This window comes from Pangasianodon hypophthalmus, chromosome 1, assembly GCF_027358585.1.
Source record: "Pangasianodon hypophthalmus isolate fPanHyp1 chromosome 1, fPanHyp1.pri, whole genome shotgun sequence".
NCBI classification, from domain to species: domain Eukaryota; kingdom Metazoa; phylum Chordata; class Actinopteri; order Siluriformes; family Pangasiidae; genus Pangasianodon; species Pangasianodon hypophthalmus.
Window position 1 is genome coordinate 155,001 of NC_069710.1, and position 20,000 is coordinate 175,000.

Below are 20,000 nucleotides of genomic sequence, written 5' to 3' on the forward strand. Positions count from 1 at the left end.
TCCGTGTCCCTGTGTTTCCGTGTCCCCTGTGTTTCCGTGTCCCTGTGTTTCCGTGTTTCCGTGTCCCCTGTATTTCCGTGTTTCCGTGTCCCTGTGTTTCCGTGTCCCTGTGTTTCCGTGTCCCTGTGTTTCCGTGTTTCCGTATCCCTGTATTTCCGTGTCCCTGTATTTCCGTGTCCCTGTGTTTCCATGTCCCTGTATTTCCGTGTCCCTGTGTTTCCGTGTCCCCTGTATTTACGTGTCCCTGTGTTTCCGTGTTTCCGTATCCCTGTGTTTCCGTGTCCCCTGTATTTCCGTGTCCCTGTGTTTCCGTTTCCCCGTGTTTCCGTATCCCCGTGTTTCCGTGTCCCCTGTATTTCCGTGTCCCTGTGTTTCCGTGTCCCCTGTATTTCCGTGTCCCTGTGTTTCCGTGTCCCTGTGTTTCCGTGTCCCTGTGTTTCCGTGTTTCCGTATCCCTGTGTTTCCGTATCCCTGTGTTTCCGTGTCCCTGTGTTTCCGTGTCCCCTGTATTTCCGTGTCCCTGTGTTTCCGTGTTTCCGTATCCCTGTATTTCCGTGTCCCTGTGTTTCCGTGTCCCTGTGTTTCCGTGTCCCTGTGTTTCCGTGTTTCCGTATCCCTGTGTTTCCGTATCCCTGTGTTTCCGTGTCCCTGTGTTTCCGTGTCCCCTGTATTTCCGTGTTTCCGTATCCCTGTGTTTCCGTGTCCCCTGTATTTCCGTTTCCCTGTGTTTCCGTGTCCCTGTGTTTCCGTGTCCCTGTGTTTCCGTGTTTCCGTATCCCTGTATTTCCGTGTCCCTGTATTTCCGTGTCCCTGTGTTTCCATGTCCCTGTATTTCCGTGTCCCTGTGTTTCCGTGTCCCCTGTATTTCCGTGTTTCCGTATCCCTGTGTTTCCGTGTCCCCTGTGTTTCCGTGTCCCCTGTGTTTCCGTGTTTCCGTGTCCCTGTGTTTCCGTGTCCCCTGTATTTCCGTGTCCCTGTGTTTCCGTGTCCCTGTGTTTCCGTGTCCCTGTGTCCCCTGTGTTTCCGTGTCCCTGTGTTTCCGTGTCCCCCTGTCTGTTCTCCTGTCCGTGTCCTCAGCTGCTGTTCCCCGTGCCGGAGTTCATCATGGCTGTGGGGTTTCTGCTCCTGCTGGTGATGGAGGAGCTGATCCTGACTCTGAGAGACGAGCGTGAGCGACAGCACGGACAGAAAGAAGGACGAGAGGAGAAGGAAGCTCTGCTCCTGTGCTCGCCGACATTCCGGCAGCGTCCCGATCCCTCCCTGTCCCCCGTGCGCTCGTCCGTGCTGCTCCTGTCTCTCTGTCTGTTCTCCGTCTTCCAGGGTTTATCTGTGGACGTGGTGCGGCTGCGTCCCGATCTCCTCCTGCGCTCTTCGCTCGTTGCCTGCAGCCTGGTCTTCCTGCTCGCTCAGAGCCACATGAGACGCTCGGCGGTGTCCGTCTGCCTGATGCTGCTGTCCTCGGCGTTCCCGCTCGGCCTCGCCCTGCGTCACACACACACACCCTTACGCCTGGCTCGCTCCACGCTCGAGGGTCTGAGTGTAGGGAGCTTCGCCTACGTCGTCTTCATGGACGTGATGCCCCGAGTGACGAGTGCTCACGAGCACCGCATCGCTAAAGTCACGCTGATCCTCACGGGGTTCAGTGTGCTCACCGCCGCGCTGCTCCTCAAAACATAAACACACACACACACACACACACACACACACAGGGGCTGCGTCCTAAACTGCACACTGATATCCCAATACAATATATACACTACGTTACCTAGCAACCAAAGTGTTTAGCACTCACAGCAACGCTTTACTCGTTACCATGACAACTGGTTATGTACCAAATCAGCATAAATAGTGTGCACAAATAGTACAGCATAAAAACTACACTACATACCCTGGGAGTGTGTGGTGTGGGATATAAATATGGACACACACTACACGTTAGTGACCTTAGAAGTGCACACTCCTGAGTGTAAGTGCACATGTAGCACTTCCTGTTTGTCCTTCAGCTTAATGTTTTGTTTCTGTCCTTCGTGACATCACCACGCTGTTTCTGTTCCAATAAACCTGAGATATTTTATTAACACTCACTCTGTTCTCTCTCGTCTCGTGGACTACATAGGGCACTTGATTCTGCAGTGTACACTTCATCTGCACTGCATCGGCTTTAGCATTAAAGGTGCTGTGTGTGGAATTTGGGCTGCAGGGTGAATTATATAAAGCCCCGCCCCCGTCCACGCCCATGCACCTGAAGCCCCGCCCCCTAGTGGATATTTGGTGTGATGATACACACACAGTATGATATGTAATACATACAGTGCAGAGCTCAGCGTTACTACATAGATATTATTAATATTATCATATTAGAAGTATAATTATCTTTATTTATCCTTATTTATCCGTGTGTGTGTGTGTGTGTGAAAAATAGAGATTTTAGACACGTAGTAAACAATCCCACAGTAAAGAGACGACAAAAAACTCCAGATGTTTTTATTTTTTGTTCTCTGCGATAACAGCTGTAATGTTTAAGTGTTGAGCAATCAGAAGGGAAAAATTAAAATGAAGTGTTTAGCATGTTTAGCGTGTTTAGCATGTTTAGCGTGTTTAGCATGTTTAGCGTGGTGACTGAATCAGAAGTGTGTATTTCAGTGTGTTTATTTATCCATCATCCTCCCTGCGGCATTGTGACAGTTATTGAACAGCAGACTGTAATCAGTTCCTCCTGCTTTCACAAAATCCGACACCGTCTTACTGCCGCCGAAGTTTTTAGTCTCCCTGATCTGTGAAAATAACTGTCAGTGACTGAATAATGAATAAATAACTTCGTGTAAATATTTTATCTACAGTGTGGATATACTCCAGAGGTTCTTACCTTCCAGCTTCTGCTCATGTGTCGCGCGTCCACCACCACCGTCTGAGAGGAAATACCGAAACCGTCTCCTTTATGCACCAACCACTTAGTGCCGTCTGCCAGAGTCACTCTGAAATCATTATAGACCTGATTTTAATCCGAATCCAATCCGAATCCAATCTGAATGTAACCCTGTGTTCTGCCGCAGGTTATAATTTCACAGGTGACACAAACACGCTCAGTTTTAGTTTGATGTCCCTTAAAGAAAGGAACTGGCTGATATCGGCTTAATCAGCTAAAAAAATCTGTTATTATTCTGACTTATATATTCTAAAAATAAATTAAAATTGATATTACTTATTCAATAAACTCTTACTTAATGAAATTCATTTATTCTTTGAAGACACAAAAAAATAAAACATTAAAATAGGCATCAGAATAAATGAGAAAATAACTAACAATACTAAATGTAATAAATACTAAAAGTATTAATTATTTATCTTTCAGGCTTTGTAAATATTATAACTGTATGTACACGCGTATAATGCGAGTGTGTTTAATTACCTGACTCCTGAGTGACTGAGTACTCCTGCCTGGAAGCTCAGCCCCTCGAGTGGGCGTGTCATCCGATCAGCCTGATAAACTTTAGAGTTGTAGAGCTTCCTCAGGTCCGACATCTTCGACAGGTCATAACTGTATGAGTTTCCTTTATCTGATAATAAAATATAAAGATATTAAATCAGTGTATGTCCTGTACAGTTAATGTGTGAATGTTGTGTAAAATCTGTATGATGTTCTGTAATATACATTTATTCTAATCTCTAAGTACAAAAACTGTACCATTTATGTTAAAATTCTTAGTATGCATAGGCCTCACCTACATAAGGCTTAATAAGCACATGTAGTGAAGGTGTTATAAACGTACCGGAGCCCCAGGAGCCTTCAGCGACGATCAGCGCTGTAACGAACACGAACACACCGAGAGGGGTAGTGACGATCATCTCGCCGTCTCTGTGGAGCTGATGCTGATTAGAAGTAAGATTCTGTGAGTCGTCCTGAACACGACAGACTCTGAGTTTATATACTGAACCTGACGTGCACAGACAGAGCGCACACACAGTTACACAATTCCAGAAATTCCTCCAGGGCTGTGTTCCAATCCTCACTTTAACCGTGTAAAGTCCCAGAACTCGGCCATGAGTTCAGACTCACACTGCTCACTCTGCATTTTCTCATCTTTAACATTAATCTCGCTGCACTTACTCAGTAATTCATAAGTGGGATTTTATTGTCATTTCTCTGTGTAGCTCATACACACTGGAAAGAAAGGTCACTTCTCCAGGACCACGGAGCAGCACAGGACTACACACAGCGCAGAAACACAACACTGATGCAAAATAGACAATAAATACACAGGACAGTGCATCTATATATAACTACACTATATAACTCATAACTACACTAAAATAAACTCAACTAAATTTCTTAATAATTACTGAATAAAATTTTGAATAAATTCTGAATAATTTATCATAGTGACTGAATAATGGCTGCATTAAGATGAATAACTGAATAATGAACTAAGGGCTTTTATTATATTATTTATTATTTATTCATTACTTTATTATTCACACCAGTGTAGCATCGCACTGAGAGTAAAAGTGTTTAAGACTAAGATTTAAGATTCGAAAATGAAAGTGTTATGAATTTGGGTCAACAGTTCGACATCACAGAAATATATATATATATGTATATTAGATAAAATTACATTTATGTAAAAATCTCTCTGCATGTCTATATGCCTTGCCTCTTTACTCTCCCCTTACAGAAAATAAGTTCTTACACGTATACTGCAGGTTTCTACTGAAACCAGTTCCTGTAATGATTTGCTCATTCAGCTCTTGAAAATGATGTACAGTATTTATTTTGGAGTTAGAAAATGTCTGATGAAACACTGCTGTTATCAGAGCTGTTATGATTTCTAACCTCAGGCTGAAATCTGAATTGTGGCTGAAACCCAGTCTGACAGAAACAACATTCGCATGAGAGTCTAATCATGTCGTCAAAAGCATAAGCTTTAAGCATGACGTGGGAAAAGCTCAATATGTTTTAAAAGATGTAAAATTAAAAGGTAAAATTTTTCCTCCTCCTGCTGTAAAACATCGACATGCTGAGCTCAGAGTGCAGCTATCTGACACATAGCTTTCAGCATTTACAGGAAATATGCATGAGTCTTAGTGTTTAATCCTGTTTCTCACCCTAGCAACTGGTAACCAATAAACTGTGGTTAAACCAACTAAGGGATTTGTGGGTTTGACATCTGGGGCGAGTAGATGTAGAGGAATTGGTGGTGGACCAGCTACGCCTGTAATTTATAGGATAAAAGGATAGAGGAGTAGGGAATCTGGAGTATAAATAAATGATTCTCAGTAAGTACTCTTCCTGATTTCCTCTTACTGGCTGGTGGAGAAGCACACTGACTGGCCACTGCATGGAGCTCCTGAACTGCTGCTACGCCAAAGCACCACCTCTGTGGTATCATCAGGGCTTGGGGTAAGTACTGGAGCTCTATCGTCTCATATTCATCTTTACATCTCAAACCCAAATGTCTTCAGTGCATAGCAACAAGAATTGGCCTTGCTGTTCCAATACTTTCAGAGGAGACTGTGTGTAAAAAACAAAGGAATATTCCTTACAGTGACATACCAGTCTCGTGGGAAGCGTTGTGTTGTTACAAGAAAATAATCCACGCCCCTGATCTCTAATATCCCATCGGCTCTGACTGATTTTAATTAAGCTAATGGTAGCAGGTGGAAGCAACATCCTTGCTACCTGTTCCGCTCTAACTTGCTGCTCCTCTGTGATTCTGATGTACAGTATGAGGAAGTACTGACTGATTGATTTCCCTGTAGCCCACACCTGTCTGAGATAATTAGGCAGATGCACTTGATATCGTGATCATACTGCGCTTTGGATAAGCACCGCTCTGTGATGCTCCATGCTGATTGGCTCTTAAGTCCAAGAGAAATGAAGCCTCCGACTTCAGGGTCCCTGTAAGGTGTTGGTCAGAACACGCATCAGCTTAAGTGCAGTTCAAATTCATTAATATCTAAACCTGGTGTTTTTAAAATACAGGTAAAGGTACAACAGGTAAAGGTACGCTGCTCCTCACTCGAGCCGATATCACGCAAGACACATGGGCTTAAGCTCAAGATCAGAATCGAGCGTAACTGAGACACGAGTTCTTAGTGGTTGATTTGATCCTAATATAAAATACCCCAAGCGGAACATCACATAGCTAAGCAGAGCAGAATGATTTATTTGCAGGCAGTAAAGGCTGCTATAATGATGACAATGAAACAAGAACAGCTTGTGATGGTAAAATATTTATCTTTATTTTTCCATGAAGTGATGGCACTTAGCAAAACAACTACAGACATTTTCAATCAAACCATTTTAACCAGTCACATGAGTGGCTCATGTCATTTTCATTTCATTTTCTCCGCTGCTGTTAGTTTTCCTCCATGGTTTTGTTTATCCAGTTTGCGTATCGAGCTATGCGAGTGTATACGCCGTATCTTCCCGGTGTTCCGCAGTCGACTCCCCAGCTAACGATCCCCGCTGCGTAAAACACGTCGTTATTTTTCATGACGAAACCAGAGCCGCTGTCTCCTTGACACGTGTCCTTCCCTCCTTCAGGAAGTCCAGCACAGAACATGTTCTCCGTCAGAGTGGAAATATCACTGTGTACTTCTCTCGCCTTCTCAATGGACGAGTGACACACTTGTTGATCCACGATGGGAAGACGGATGTACCTGAGATGATTTGCAGTGTTGTATGTCTCCGTCAGTCCAAATCCAGAAACCCACCTGAAGCAGAAACATTTTACAGAACGCTGCATCATCATGAGGTTTCTTTTTTTTTAGGAAAATCACATGCATTTGAACGTGTTAAAATGTTCTTACCCAAAATTTTCAAGCTTAGAGTCCTGTTCAGGGAGACACACCGGCATTACCCTCGCATTAAAGGTGATGGATGACGCCAGCTTAATTAACGCGATATCATTATTAAAGTCTGGGCTTTTATATTGCGGATGGATGTGCAGTGATTCAATAGGAAGTGACTGAAATAACACAGGGTCAGCCTTCGTGCTGCTTCCAAAATAGTCGCTCACTCTGTTGCTTCCAACATACGCCTAAAAACATCAATAAATAAAATGTGCTTAAATACTAAAATATAACCATATATCACCATTAAGAGTTAATGCTGCAGGATGATGCTACCTTCACTTCATCTTTAGAGTGTTTTACTTTCTCCAGATTGTGAGCTGCAGTGAGGAGCCATTTTTCTCCGATCACAATCGCTCCTCCTCTTCCTCCTGCGTGAAGAAACACCTGCCAGGGAAATGAGTTGTTCTTCGCTATGTCACCTCCGAAAACCCGACCACGACTGGAGAGATCTACAACAGGACGCCCACACACTGATACACACACACACACACACACACACACACACACACACACACACACACAGTTGTATATAGGAAAAGTAAAACTCTACACTACAGGGTCGTGTTAATTTCTTACTAGTTCACCAGTAATTCAAAAAAAGTAGTTGACTAGTCACCTTTTCTTGAGTTAAAGCAGAAACAGTTTCAGGACTTCACAGTCTTTAAGCTGTTTTATTAGTAAAGAACATGTCCGCCCTTCAGTTAACAGCCAAACACGACACATTACATGCTGCAGGGCGCTCTCTGCTTCACCAGCCAGGAAGACGTCCTTCAACAACATAAAATTGCCCAGTTCATCAACCTGCTAATGGGCAAGTCGCTAACCTGGGCGATGGCAGTCTGGTCTCAGGGAGGGGAGCTTCACACTGTCATATCAGCCGGGCTCCAAGATCACTAAGGCCAGCTCGTTATCCTGCCTGTACCCAGCAGTGTGGAAACTCCTTACAGCTTAATGATGGATGGAGGTTTACACACTGTGCCTCAACTCCTGCCTCAGTAATGAACACAACCCAGTCTGGATCAGGCTCTTTGAGACAGCGTCTGACTCTAGACTAGTTAAGTGTGATGGGATAGTGACGTGCAACCCACGGCTCTGAAAGCTCTCTTTGGGATTAATAATAATAACACCTCTCCACTTTATGTAAAGTATTAGCACTCCATTAAAGCAAAAGAAAATAAAAAAGGACCTTTCCCAGCATAGCTGTCACTGTAGAATCTTCTTCATCTAATCTGAAATATTTTCAGAATAACAATTAAAGTACATTTATCTGCTTTCTTTACCGTCTGCCTCACTGTTTTCTCCTGCCCGACTAGTCGACATCCCCACAGCAGCCACGAGTGAACATGTTAATCGGAGACGACTCCAGAGGACACATCAAGCTCTTTGTGTGTCCATGAAATGGCTTAACAGCTGTGATTTGACTCTGTATGTGTTTCCTTTTGAAACAGGAAGTCAGAAACGGAGCAGGACTGTTTTTTTTGAACAGCCTTCAAAATATCTGACGCCTCTCCCAAATCTAAACAGCCTCAACAATTTCTCACTGATATTTTTCCCAAGCTTAGCCAAGGGGTCTGTGACGTTTTTATATTAATTATTGAGTTATTAACCTGTTTGACTGGTCAGTTGAATTAAATGGATTTCATCCAAAACTCAAAACAGGTAACTAAAGAACAAGCTAATTTCATATTTAGATTAAATTAGTGTCCTGTAACCAGAGTAACAATTTCTCTAAACAAATGTAAAAGTGTTTGGATGAAAAAGTGTTTGGATGAAAAAGTGTTTGGATGTAAAGCTGGAAGATCTACTGGCCCACAGACTTCTGTGTGTTTTATATGTTACCTGGGAAACAATACGGTGTTATGACATTTTCGAGTCCTCTCCATTTGCGATCAGCAGCACAGGTGAGATTTACTAAAAATATAATAAGTGGAAGAAAATGAGAGACAGTTTGTAATCAGCTGATCAAATTTATCTTTAGCTATAAATCATGTCAATTAAACTTTATACACATAGTACTTTTATAACAGATTTAAATCCTTTTTAAACTTGAATCTATTTAAATATTATTATTATTATAAGATTCTTACCTTACCTAACACAGCCTTACCTTCGTTAGCTTTTGCGAAAGAATAGAAGGGTTTGTTGCAGTGATATTGCACGACAGATCTGTACTCGTTGTTAGAACCGGACAGAAATTGATATCCACCGTTCAGTAAACTCTTCGGTTCTCCACAATCAATAACTGCAATGATAAAGGATAAACTTTACAAAAACATTAACATGACTATTGTTTATTTTTGTATTTAATTTAAATGGTTTTCTTCTCTTCATCTGCGTATCGATTAATAAAACACTCCTGGTGGAGGCATGAACTATAACATCACTTTTTTATTTCACATTTATTAACACCAGTTATTATTAATGAACTCTTTTGTTTTGTCTTGTTACTGACCTGAATAGTGTCTTCTAATGTAATAAAACTGTAAAAAATATAAAAGTTCACTAATAAAGGGAGTGCTGACTCACTCCTGCACTCAGGTAAAGGTAAATGCCACCTCCCGTTCTCCTGACACATCGATTTATAACTCTTGATTTCGTTTTCTCCCTGAAACACAAACAGAGAAAGAAATAAAGATAGAAAAACCTTCAGTAGAGAAAATTCAGGTTACAGCAGAAACTGCAGAAATTCAGTCCTGTTTTTATTCCTAAATGAAATTCATAAAACAATAAAACACAGATTTAAGGCTGGTATTTGTATTTTTTTGGTTTAAATTGAAAATAAAAAATAAAAAAATAATTTCAACTTATAATAAATTAAAGATTACACACTCCTTAAATGAAGTAGAAATAATAAACAGAAATAAAACGTCACCATCATGAGTTTATATCCAGTGTTACAGCGGACTTGGATGTAATCTCTGTAGGAATATTTCGGGAAATTGGGAGTGATTCGGCCGTTACGCATTCCTCCTTCGATCTTACACTCCACTCCTACAGAAAGGTTTCACACACACACACACACACACACACACACACACACACACACACAGAGTCAGGACATGGTAAGTCTCTGTCGTGCTTCTCTGGGCTTTTCTATTACTTCATCTGGGAATGTTCTGGAAAGTGTTGTCGGTTTCCAGCATGTATTTCACTGTGTGTTGGTCAGGTGTGTGTGAGTTTCTTTATCATTTGTGTTGTTAATAATGAACACACACTGTTGTCGATTCCGACTGAACACAATTTAAACGTTTTTTTCATGTCAATCAAGTGAGCTAAAAAACACTCCAGAGATGACTTTCACTTGTACATACATTTATTTTATTAGTGAGTTGATATTATTCCTGTGTATGTATTACAGAAACAAACACACACACACACACACACACACACACACACACACACACACTGTACACCTGCACACTGGTGCATCAGAGAGGAAACACACTTCAGATGGAGATGTAATTTAAACAGTGTGTAATGAAGCTCTAGCTAACTTCCACATCTCCAGGTTGTGTCTCCGGCTTACTCTGGGTTGTGTAGCGAAGGCTAAATCCTCCACTCTGTCCATGTCTATCAGTGTGAAATTCCAGATCTACAACGTGTGAGCCGGTGTGTATGATTCCAGGACTTTTATCTCCACAAAGCTTCTTTGGAGCTTCACCAGGGACAGACACCTGGGGACAAGAAATGGAAGATAAACTGCTTTAATTTCACATTCCACTGCATAGAGGAGTCAGTATTACATACTATTACAAGAGGATTAATAAACCTCTAATCCATGATCTGGTAGTACAGCTATAACTTGAAGCTCCACTTCACCCCTCCTAACCACCAGAGGCAGTTTTCCAACACCTGTATACCTTCTTGTGCATGTACACACACACACGCCGAGGACGTTTGACACTAACTCACATGGTGGCTCACTATAAAAAGCCATCAGTAATGGCCGACATTCCCTTTACTTGTTCCACAACCTTTCCCACGGAGGAGTTTATGCTTTGCGGTTTTCTAAGTAGCATTTCAAGCTGTGTATTTTTTTTTGTCATATTCACTTCAAGAGAGAGAATAAAGAGGCTGTTGAGTGAATAACTGTTTATAGCTGCTATAACATAAGTGATAACAGGAACTAACTTGTTTCACACAACATTAAATGTAACTATACATAAATAAAATGCATTTATGTGGATAAAATGTATGAAGTGTTTATTAAGTCTTTATTAAATTCAAAATTGTAATCGTTAGCAAATTGCTGTGGCAAAAGAGGAATAAAACACTTGGGGGTGTGCTGATATGATCTGGTGAAGTTTTTAACTCTGCTTTGCATGTAGCCACCCTGGTGATTATTTTCCTATAACAGCATGTCCTCAAGAGTTTACTTCCTTACATAAGCCATTAGATTCAATATGATTTACTCATAACGCATTGTGAATAAATGTTTGGACTGGAACTTGCCCACAGTGTAATAATGTGATACCTTTAGCCAGTGGAACAAGCAGGACGGTCCCTGTGCATCAATCTGCTCGATGTGGAAGTTGTCGCTGAAGTTGAGAGTTACTTGGAACCCAGGCTGGACAGAGACACTGTACAAGCAGTTCACTCCTAGAGGAGCAGCGTTCGGGAATCCAGGACTCGACAGAAAACCCTCGGGTTCTGTGAAAACACCTCCAGCGCACTCCACTAGCACCGAGAGGAAACAACACCACAGAATAAAGACAGATATCCGGAGTGGACCAGTATGAATAGTTACGCCCACAGTCTTAAAACATTAAGAAATACTAAAGGGTTCTTCTTTGTGTGTGTATTATATTTATATTTATGGCATTTGGCAGATGCACTTATCCAGAGCGACTTACAGAAGTGCTTCATTAGTCTCTATCAATAAATACATATTCATAGTGGCTCACTAGGTCAGGGACTGAGAGCACTATCAGTCTAAAAACACGATTGGGGAGGTTAGTTTAGTATGAAACAACACAACACGAGAATTTTTTTTCATGAAGAGGTAGGTCTTTATTTGTCGTTTGAAGACTGCCAGTGACTCAGCTGTTCAGACATTTAGTGGAGGTTCATTCCACCACCGAGGTTCCAGAACAGAGAAGAGCCTTGCCGCATGTTTTCCTTGTACCCTGAGAGATGGAGGGAGCAGTCGAGCAGTGCTAGAGGATCGGAGGGAGTGTGGTGCCGTGCGAGGTGTGATAAGTGCTTTAAGGTAGGTGGGTGCTGGTCCGTTTATGGCTTTGTAGGCGAACATCAGTGTTTTAAATCTGATGCAGCAGCTACAGGAAGCCAATGGAGGGAGCGCAGCAATGGGGTGGTGCTGAAGAACGGGGGGAGGTTGAAAACAAGTCATGCAGCTGCATTCTGGATCAGTTGGAGAGGTCAAATGGCGCTCAGAGGCAGACCTGCCAGGAGCAAGTTTCAGTAGTCCAGTCTCAAAATGACAAGAGTCTGAACAACCTGAGTGGCTTCTGTGGATAGAAATGGATGAATCCTCCTGATGTTGTAAAGGAGAAATGGGCATGAGTTTGTCAGTTTAGCAGTGTGACGCAAGGAGGACAGTTGATTGTCTGTGGTTATCCCAAGGTTGTGTGCAGTGAGAGATGTTGAGATCTCAATGTTGTCCAGGGAGATCATAAGATCTTGATATGGGGATGCATTGCCAGGGATGTACAGTTTTGCTGGAATTAAGTTCCAACTGATAAGCTGCCATCTGTGATGAGATCCGTTCAGAAACATGATTATTTCAAGGAAGAAAAGAGAGGATAAGTTGAGTGTCATTAGCATAGCAGTGGTAAGTAAACCCATGTGAGGATATAGAGTTGGTATAGACGGAGAACAAAAGAGGACCAAGTACTGAGCTTTGTGGAACACCAGTGGAGACTCTGCATGGAGCAGATAGATCCCTTTTATATCATGACTGCAAACCAGTGCCATGCTGTGTGAGAAGAGAGAGAAGGCAAGAGGACTGGAGCTGGAGAGAGGGGAGGCTGAAGTATCTGAAGAGAATGAGAGGGGTTCCATCATTAGGGAAAAGACTGAGGAGCATGTCCATTTCTTCACAAAAGTTTCCTATTGGACCAGGAGTGTGTTAGATGACAATAATGAGAAGGTTGGTTGGAGAGATAACTGGAACAACATGGAATTCAAAAGATGAGATGTTAAGATAAGACAGTGCAAGAGGTGTGAAGCATCATCTCTGAGGCAAAAGCAAACCTGTAGCCCCACCCCTGCCTGGTTATTGTGGGTTGGGAGAGAAAGCATAGGCTGAGGAAAGAGCAGCCTTGTAGCCGAGTTCTGTGGAGAGAGTGATGGGAAGCTTGGGAAGTTTGTGTATGTGTGAAGGAGTGTGTCTATTGTTGGTGTGTACACTCACAAACACAGGTACGCTGATCTGCTGACAACTGGTAACCATGGTAACAGGCACACAGGTACGAGCCCAGAGTGTTGAGGCAGATCTGAGAGCAACGTGATTCTGAATCGTCTAAATCAGGAGACGAGCATTCATCTATGTCTGAGGACCAAACCACAAAGACATATAGGAGTCAGTACAGCTGTTGGTACAGTTGCAAGTCACCACAGGTGCAAGCCAGTGTAAGTGTTGATACAGGTGCAAGTTAGTACCAGTTTTGGCACAGGCGTGTGTCAGTTCAGGTGTCAGTACAATTGTTAGTCAGTACATATGTGAGTCAGTATAGGTGATAGTCAGTACAGGTACAAGTCAGTACGGTTTTGAGGCAGTACATTTGCGAGGCAGTACAGGTGACAGCGTCAGTGTGAGTCAGTACGGGACTTATTACAAGTGTTAGCCAGTAAGTGTGTGAGTCAGTAGTGGTGTGGGTCAGTACAGGTGTGGGTCAGTAGAGGTGTGAGTCAGCACAGATGTTAGTACAGGTGGAAGTCAGTACAGGTGTGAGTTGTTAAGAGCTTGTTAAGAGAACATTTGTTAACACTGTGTTAATTTGGCTGTGTGCATTACTACTGTCAAAAGATCAACAAATAAAACCCTAAATCACACAGTCGTATTTTATCGTACCAACAGCCTGGTAAAAGGCGGAGAACCCGAGATACTGATGCTTTTCTGTGTTTGATTCATCCGTCACAAACACCAGCTGAAGACGGTTGCTAGGAGACAAAATGGGCTTGTTGCCAGGGTGGTAGGAATCCGTGGAATTCGGGCCACAGAACTTTCCCAAAACTTTCTTACCATGCAGAACCTTAATAATGAGAGAACAAAGTGAACCACATCGTACAGACCAAATCACACCAGTGTTAATATCTACAGGGTTCTTAGGACTTGGGACTGTATTCAGAGTCGCGTCAATCACACAGTGAGGATTTCACACTGAAATAAAACTCATACACATATTTACACTGTGCGTGATGTCGGCTTGAGTGAGGAGCAGTGTTAATCCAGCGCCACTGTCTGACAGATCGATGGACCCACAATACGTCAAGCTGAAGTTTATGTTTTGGTTGTAAATACACTCACACACACTATGGAATGTCATTCAAGGATAATGTTAAATACGTAAATATCACACTATTCATTTACTCAGAAGTCTCTTTAAATCCACTCAAAGTTTTTTCACATGGAGGCCAATGAAGGAGATGCATTTTATAGATAAATTTATGAAGAAACTTGAGGCTCTCTGTAAGCTTAGCAGATGAGTGCTCAGTCAGCTTATCCTTCAAAGTGTGGCATGTTTTCTTTATGGGAGAGCACAACAAATTAACACAATCATTGGTGTTATTTTATTAATTCAACAAATTAAAATAGTGATTTAAAATGTGATAAAATCTCCTACATCCTGCAATACGATTGAATCACTTTGATTTAGTATCCTGTGGCTTCTTTGTTCTCACAATTAACTGTTGGAGCATGATCTAAAAAATTAAAATGTAAAATAACTGGACGTGCGGTTATTCTCTGCGTAAATATTAAATTAACCTTTGGACTTACGGCCCGTAGAACATTACATTATAAACACTAGATCATTCAAGATTGTTCTCACATGTTTCATTCAATGATATTATGATGATGGTGATAATGAAGATAATGGTGGTAGTGATGATGATGATGATGATGATCCAAACTAACCGTGAGAGAGTCGTAGTAGCAGTTAAACGATGGTTCTATGTCCAGGTAATTAAAGGTAATCTGAAGTTGATAACCATGCGGAACTTCCAGATCCCACTGCTGGTGGACGTCAGCGGGGTAAGGCTTTGGATACAGAGGAGACTGAACCTGACCATACATCACTCTCTTACACACACACACACTCACACACACACACAACACACTGCAGGGACAAATAGACCAATAATCAGCACAGAAATAATTATAAAATGATTATTTACACCACTGTAATACATGTGACCATAAAGACATAATAATAGCAAATAATTTTACATGCATTCATATCACTCACACTGCAATACATAACATTTCTAAATACTGAAAACAATAATAAGGGATTTTCCCCATCACAGGTTTTCGGGGCAGTAGAACACACACATGTAGTTATTATGCCTAAAATGATTATTGTGTATTTATTTTTTAGACAAACCAGTCGTGCCAAATAAACTATTCTGGCTTTACTCTACTTCGTGCAGCAGCGTCTCTACTTCACTGTTGTTGAAGTTAATCCTTTTAGACCTTTCGACATGCTCTGTGTCGTCTGCAACAAGCCATCCCATGAACACACCACTAGGCTTTTTAAGTGTGCATAGAACAAGTTCTAAATTTGTGCATAAGCATCACCAGTACGGATAAGAACATTCTCACACATGTGTATGCACAGCTGTACGTAATGGATGTACAAAAAAAACCCACGGCTTCTAAATTGCTCTGCTTGTGCATGGCCACACTCATTTACATAAAGAAACGCCCCAAACTGCCATATATAGAAAATAATTTCCTTTTCAAAAGGCCAGTAGTAGGGATCCCAAGTGGCGCAACAGAAAAGTGACAGTAGCCTACCGTGGGCATCTGTGAGCTCATGCATATGCAGGTGGAGAATAGCATTCTTATGTTACACTGCCACATGAAGCAGCAGGAGCAGCAGTTCAAAAAACATGAGGTTGTCTGGTTTCATGTGTCTCAGAGGAAGCATGTGATAAGCTTCACCCCCCAAAAAAACTTCAGTGACAATGAAGTAGACATACTAAGAATTAAATACGATGGTTTTTTTTTGGTTTTTTTTAGATTTTATGTGTGAATTCCGCCCCAATTACATTTAGAAAACCTGATGAGGTGAAAAGCTCCCATTATTGTCTTCTTTTCCACCTCTGTATTGGGAAAATGTAATGTATTGCAGCACGAGTGATATGAATGCATGTTGTTGTTGTTGTTGTTGTTGTGCTTTCGGCTGCTCCCGCTAGGGGTCGCCACAGCGGATCATTGGTACGTATTTGATTTGGCACAGTTTTTACACCAGATGCCCTTCCTGACGCAACCCTCCCCAGTTTCACCCGGGCTTGGGACTGGCACTGAGAGCGCCCTGCAACCCCAGTGGCTGGTGTTGGTTCCCTCGCCAGGAATCGAACCTGGGCCGCTGCGGTGAGAGCGCTGTGGCCTAACCTCTAGTCCTCCAGGGACCAGTGATATAAATGCATGTAAGATGTGGGGATTTTTTTAGCTTATAGTCATTTCCTTATAATTGGGATATAGTTAATATAGTTTGTATGTCACCCGTCTGCACCTGGTTGTAATTACTCTGTCAGTGACGCTGATGTGATTGATAAGAAGTGTGACTTCTCCTAATCAGTTTACCTGCTATTACACTTTTGTACCACTAGGGTGTGCATACATATGATCAGGAGTGTGTGTCTAAATATACACAGTCTCATGCACATGAAGAACTTGATAAATCACATTCTGTGTGTAGAAAAGAATTTACATAGAATAAATTCACATCCCAAACCCCACGAGCGAGGCATGCTGAGTGTGCGGATGTTCCAGTCCTTAACACGGACTCAGACACGCTGGCGTTGCAGACAAACGCTAATTTCAAAAAAATTTGCAATATATTATAACATCAACTGGTAGAATTATTTCACAAAAGAGAATTAACCATTGTTTATTGACTGCTACTCAGCATGAGCCATAAAGAAATTGTTTGCTCATTTTATAATTTATATATTTATTAAACTTTCATAAATTAAAAGCGAAAAAGAAACAGAACACAAATTCTAAAGATTTTTCTGCACTTACCTCAGTATTAGCTGTAATCTGGCCATTGTTCTTCCAGCTGCGTGTTTTCAAATGAGCCAAGTGGAAGGACAAGGGTTTAAAAGTCACAGAAAATCAGTTTTGTTTGATTTGGCAAAAGAATAAGAGAGAGACAGAGATGGAGACAGAGACACACAGAGGGTGCCAACGTTTCTCGTAAATCTTGTTGTGTTTAAGGTCAAAATCCACAATGTTGCTTCAGTTTCATCAGATCAATATGTCATTATAAAACATTTCACTAAATTTAAATATGCTTTAAAAAATGTATTTTATATATATATATTATATATATAAATTTTCAAAATGGAAATTTTAATTAAATAAGATGAATAAGTACATAACCCATCTGTAAAATAATAAAGTAATTGTAAATAAAGGAAAAATAGATTAAATGTGACTACTGTTTCTAACTGTAATATTATAATTATCTAGATTTTTGTAAATCTAAAATTCTTAAATTCTTAATTCTTAAAATGTACTAATTATTTTTGAGAATTATGTTGAAAATGACATTTTAAATATCAGTGCATGTGTGTGTGTGTGTGTGTGTAAACATGGGTAAATAATTAATCAATTTAAGCAAACATTTACCTATTAAACTGTGTCGAATTCTCAGAAACATTAAACTGAAATAATAATAATAATAATAATAATAATAATAATAATAATAATAATGTCATGCTGTAATTAATAAATGTGAACCGTAATGAATGATTATTTATTATTTTAAAAATAATAAATAATCAGAGAAGACATGAGCCTCAATTATCAAGCTGGATACAAACAGATTTATTAGTAACTCATTCATATGAGCATTTGATATTCATAAAAATCCTGTAATTTTGTAAAATGATGGTAAGATACAGCTTCACAGGTAGGACACAGGTAAGACACAAGTAAGGCATGGCTAAGACACAGGTAAGACACACGTTCACAGTTAAGACACAACTTCACAGGTAAGACACACGTAAATCACACAGCTTCACTGGTAAGACAAAGGTAAGACACAGCTTCACAGGTAAGCATTGGGCAAGTCAGAGGTAAGACACAGGTAAGACACAGATAAAACAGAGGTAAATCACAGTTAAGTCACAGCTTTACAGGTAAGACATGGGTAAGTCACAGGTAAGACACAGGCAAAACACTGCTTCACAGGTAGGACACAGCTTTACAGGTAAGACATGGGTAAGTCACAGGTAAGACACAGGCAAAACACTGCTTCACAGGTAGGACACAGCTTTACAGGTAAGACACAGGTAAGACACAGCTTTACAGGTAAGACACAGGTAAGACACAGCTTTACAGGTAAAACTTTGGTTAGTCAAAGGTAAATTACAGGTAAGATACAGCTTCTCAGGTAAGAAATGGCTAAGTCATAGGTAAGAGACAGCTTCACAGGTAAACACAGCTTTACAGGTAAGACACAGGTGAATCACACAGCTTCACAGGTAAGAGATGGGTAAGTCACAGATCAGACACAGGTAAGAAACAGGTGAGGCAAAGAATCACAGGTAAGACACAGCTTCACAGGTAAAACACAGGTAAGACACAGCTTCACAGGTAAGACAAAGGTAACAGATGGGTATGTCACAGGTAAGACACAGCTATGTCATAGGTAAATCAAAGGAAAGACACAGGTAAGACAGCTTCTCAGGTAAGAGATGGGTAAGTAAATCACAGGTGAGACACAGTTAAGACACAAATAAGACACAGGTGAGGCACAGCTTCACAGGTATGACACAGCTTCACTGGTAAATCACAGGTAAGCCACAGGTATGACACAGGTAAGACACAGCTTCTCAGGTAAGAAATGAGTAAGTCACAGGTAACACACAACTTTACAGGTAAGACACAGGAAAGACACAGGTAAATAACACAGTTAAGACATGGGTAAGTCACAGGTAAATCACAGGTAAGGCACAGCTTCACAAATAAACAACTTTACAGGTAAAGCACAGCTTCTCAGGTAAGACATGGGTAAGACAGTGCTTCACAGGTAAGACACGGGTAAATCACACAGCGTCACAGGTAAGAGATGGGTATTTCACAGATTAGACACAGGCAAGACAGAGGTTAGTCACAGGTAAATCACAGCTTTAGAGGTAAGAAACAGGTAAGACAGTTTCACAAGTAAGACACAGGTAAGAGACAGCTTCGCAGGTAGGACAAAGCTTCACAGGTAAGACACAGGTAAGACAGCTTCACAGGTACGAGATGGGTAAGTAAATCACAGGTAAGACACAAGTAAGACACAGATGTGGCACAGCTTCACTGGTAAGTCACAGGTAAGTCAGAGGTAAGACACAGGTAAGTCATCAGGTGTGTGTCAGGACGGAGATTCCACAGGACCCACCGCAGGCTGCGTTCACACCAACCAATTCTGATCTTTTCACTGATTTCTGGCAGATCGGACATTTTGTACGTGTAAGTATTTCAGATCAGCCACCTTACTGCAAGGTTCTAAATCTAAAACATTTGCTGCTCATGTCACTCCAGTGTCAGGTGAATCAGGAGGCTAATCAGTGGAGATCACAAACGCTCTTATCTTATCCTACAACCTTCAGGGTCTGTAGAGAACCTGGGCCGTGTACAGGACGTTTCTCAGGTCGTGGCAGAGTGAAGATTCGGCCGGTCCTCATTCCAACACCAACTCAAAGTTAAAAGCCTTAATGCAAAGTACAAAGAGACTGAACACCACAATAATCACCTTGGAAACAACAGTCACTTCCTCTCTACAAGCTGATGCTGCTGGTAAAAAGGTTTCAGCGGAGAACAACGTTTCAGAGGAATGAAGTAAATACGGGAATCGGATGTGGGTCGCGTCTTACACACATGCAGATGGATGAAAAAATCAGATCTGTGTCAGAAGATCAGACACTGTGCATCTCACAGTGTAAACACAGCCAGAGTCATG

At 41.4% G+C, this 20,000-nt stretch overlaps 3 protein-coding genes and 1 long non-coding RNA gene across 4 annotated transcripts in view; 2 read left to right on the forward strand and 2 right to left on the reverse strand.

The window, feature by feature from the left end:
- The window catches only part of LOC128320196 (zinc transporter ZIP1-like), a 4,974-nt gene extending 2,890 nt beyond the window's left edge, over positions 1 to 2,084 (forward strand). The window contains exon 3 of the mRNA XM_053239877.1: positions 1,078 to 2,084. Coding sequence (XP_053095852.1) covers positions 1,078 to 1,677 — 600 coding nt within the window. The 3' untranslated portion in view covers positions 1,678 to 2,084. The remainder of the gene's footprint in view (positions 1 to 1,077) is intronic.
- Positions 2,085 to 2,463: 379 nt separating this feature from the next.
- On the reverse strand, positions 2,464 to 3,929 carry LOC128320236 (uncharacterized). Its single transcript, XM_053239937.1, has 4 exons — positions 3,771 to 3,929; positions 3,410 to 3,557; positions 2,867 to 2,975; positions 2,464 to 2,774 (listed from the first exon to the last, which is right to left on the reverse strand). The coding sequence occupies exons 1-4, from the start codon at positions 3,844 to 3,846 to the stop codon at positions 2,649 to 2,651; spliced, it is 459 nt and encodes a 152-aa protein (XP_053095912.1). The 5' UTR covers positions 3,847 to 3,929; the 3' UTR covers positions 2,464 to 2,648.
- Positions 3,930 to 6,215: 2,286 nt separating this feature from the next.
- On the reverse strand, positions 6,216 to 17,225 carry c1r (complement component 1, r subcomponent). Its single transcript, XM_053239427.1, has 13 exons — positions 17,069 to 17,225; positions 14,954 to 15,155; positions 13,889 to 14,069; positions 13,229 to 13,366; positions 11,330 to 11,532; positions 10,382 to 10,529; positions 9,728 to 9,846; positions 9,382 to 9,460; positions 8,963 to 9,097; positions 8,695 to 8,766; positions 7,129 to 7,325; positions 6,811 to 7,040; positions 6,216 to 6,714 (listed from the first exon to the last, which is right to left on the reverse strand). The coding sequence occupies exons 1-13, from the start codon at positions 17,092 to 17,094 to the stop codon at positions 6,357 to 6,359; spliced, it is 2,088 nt and encodes a 695-aa protein (XP_053095402.1). The 5' UTR covers positions 17,095 to 17,225; the 3' UTR covers positions 6,216 to 6,356.
- Positions 17,226 to 17,957: 732 nt separating this feature from the next.
- Positions 17,958 to 18,480, forward strand: LOC128320298 (uncharacterized). Its single transcript, XR_008303759.1, has 3 exons — positions 17,958 to 18,085; positions 18,138 to 18,260; positions 18,343 to 18,480. It is a non-coding gene; the product is annotated as an uncharacterized LOC128320298 (long non-coding RNA).
- Positions 18,481 to 20,000: the final 1,520 nt, after the last annotated feature.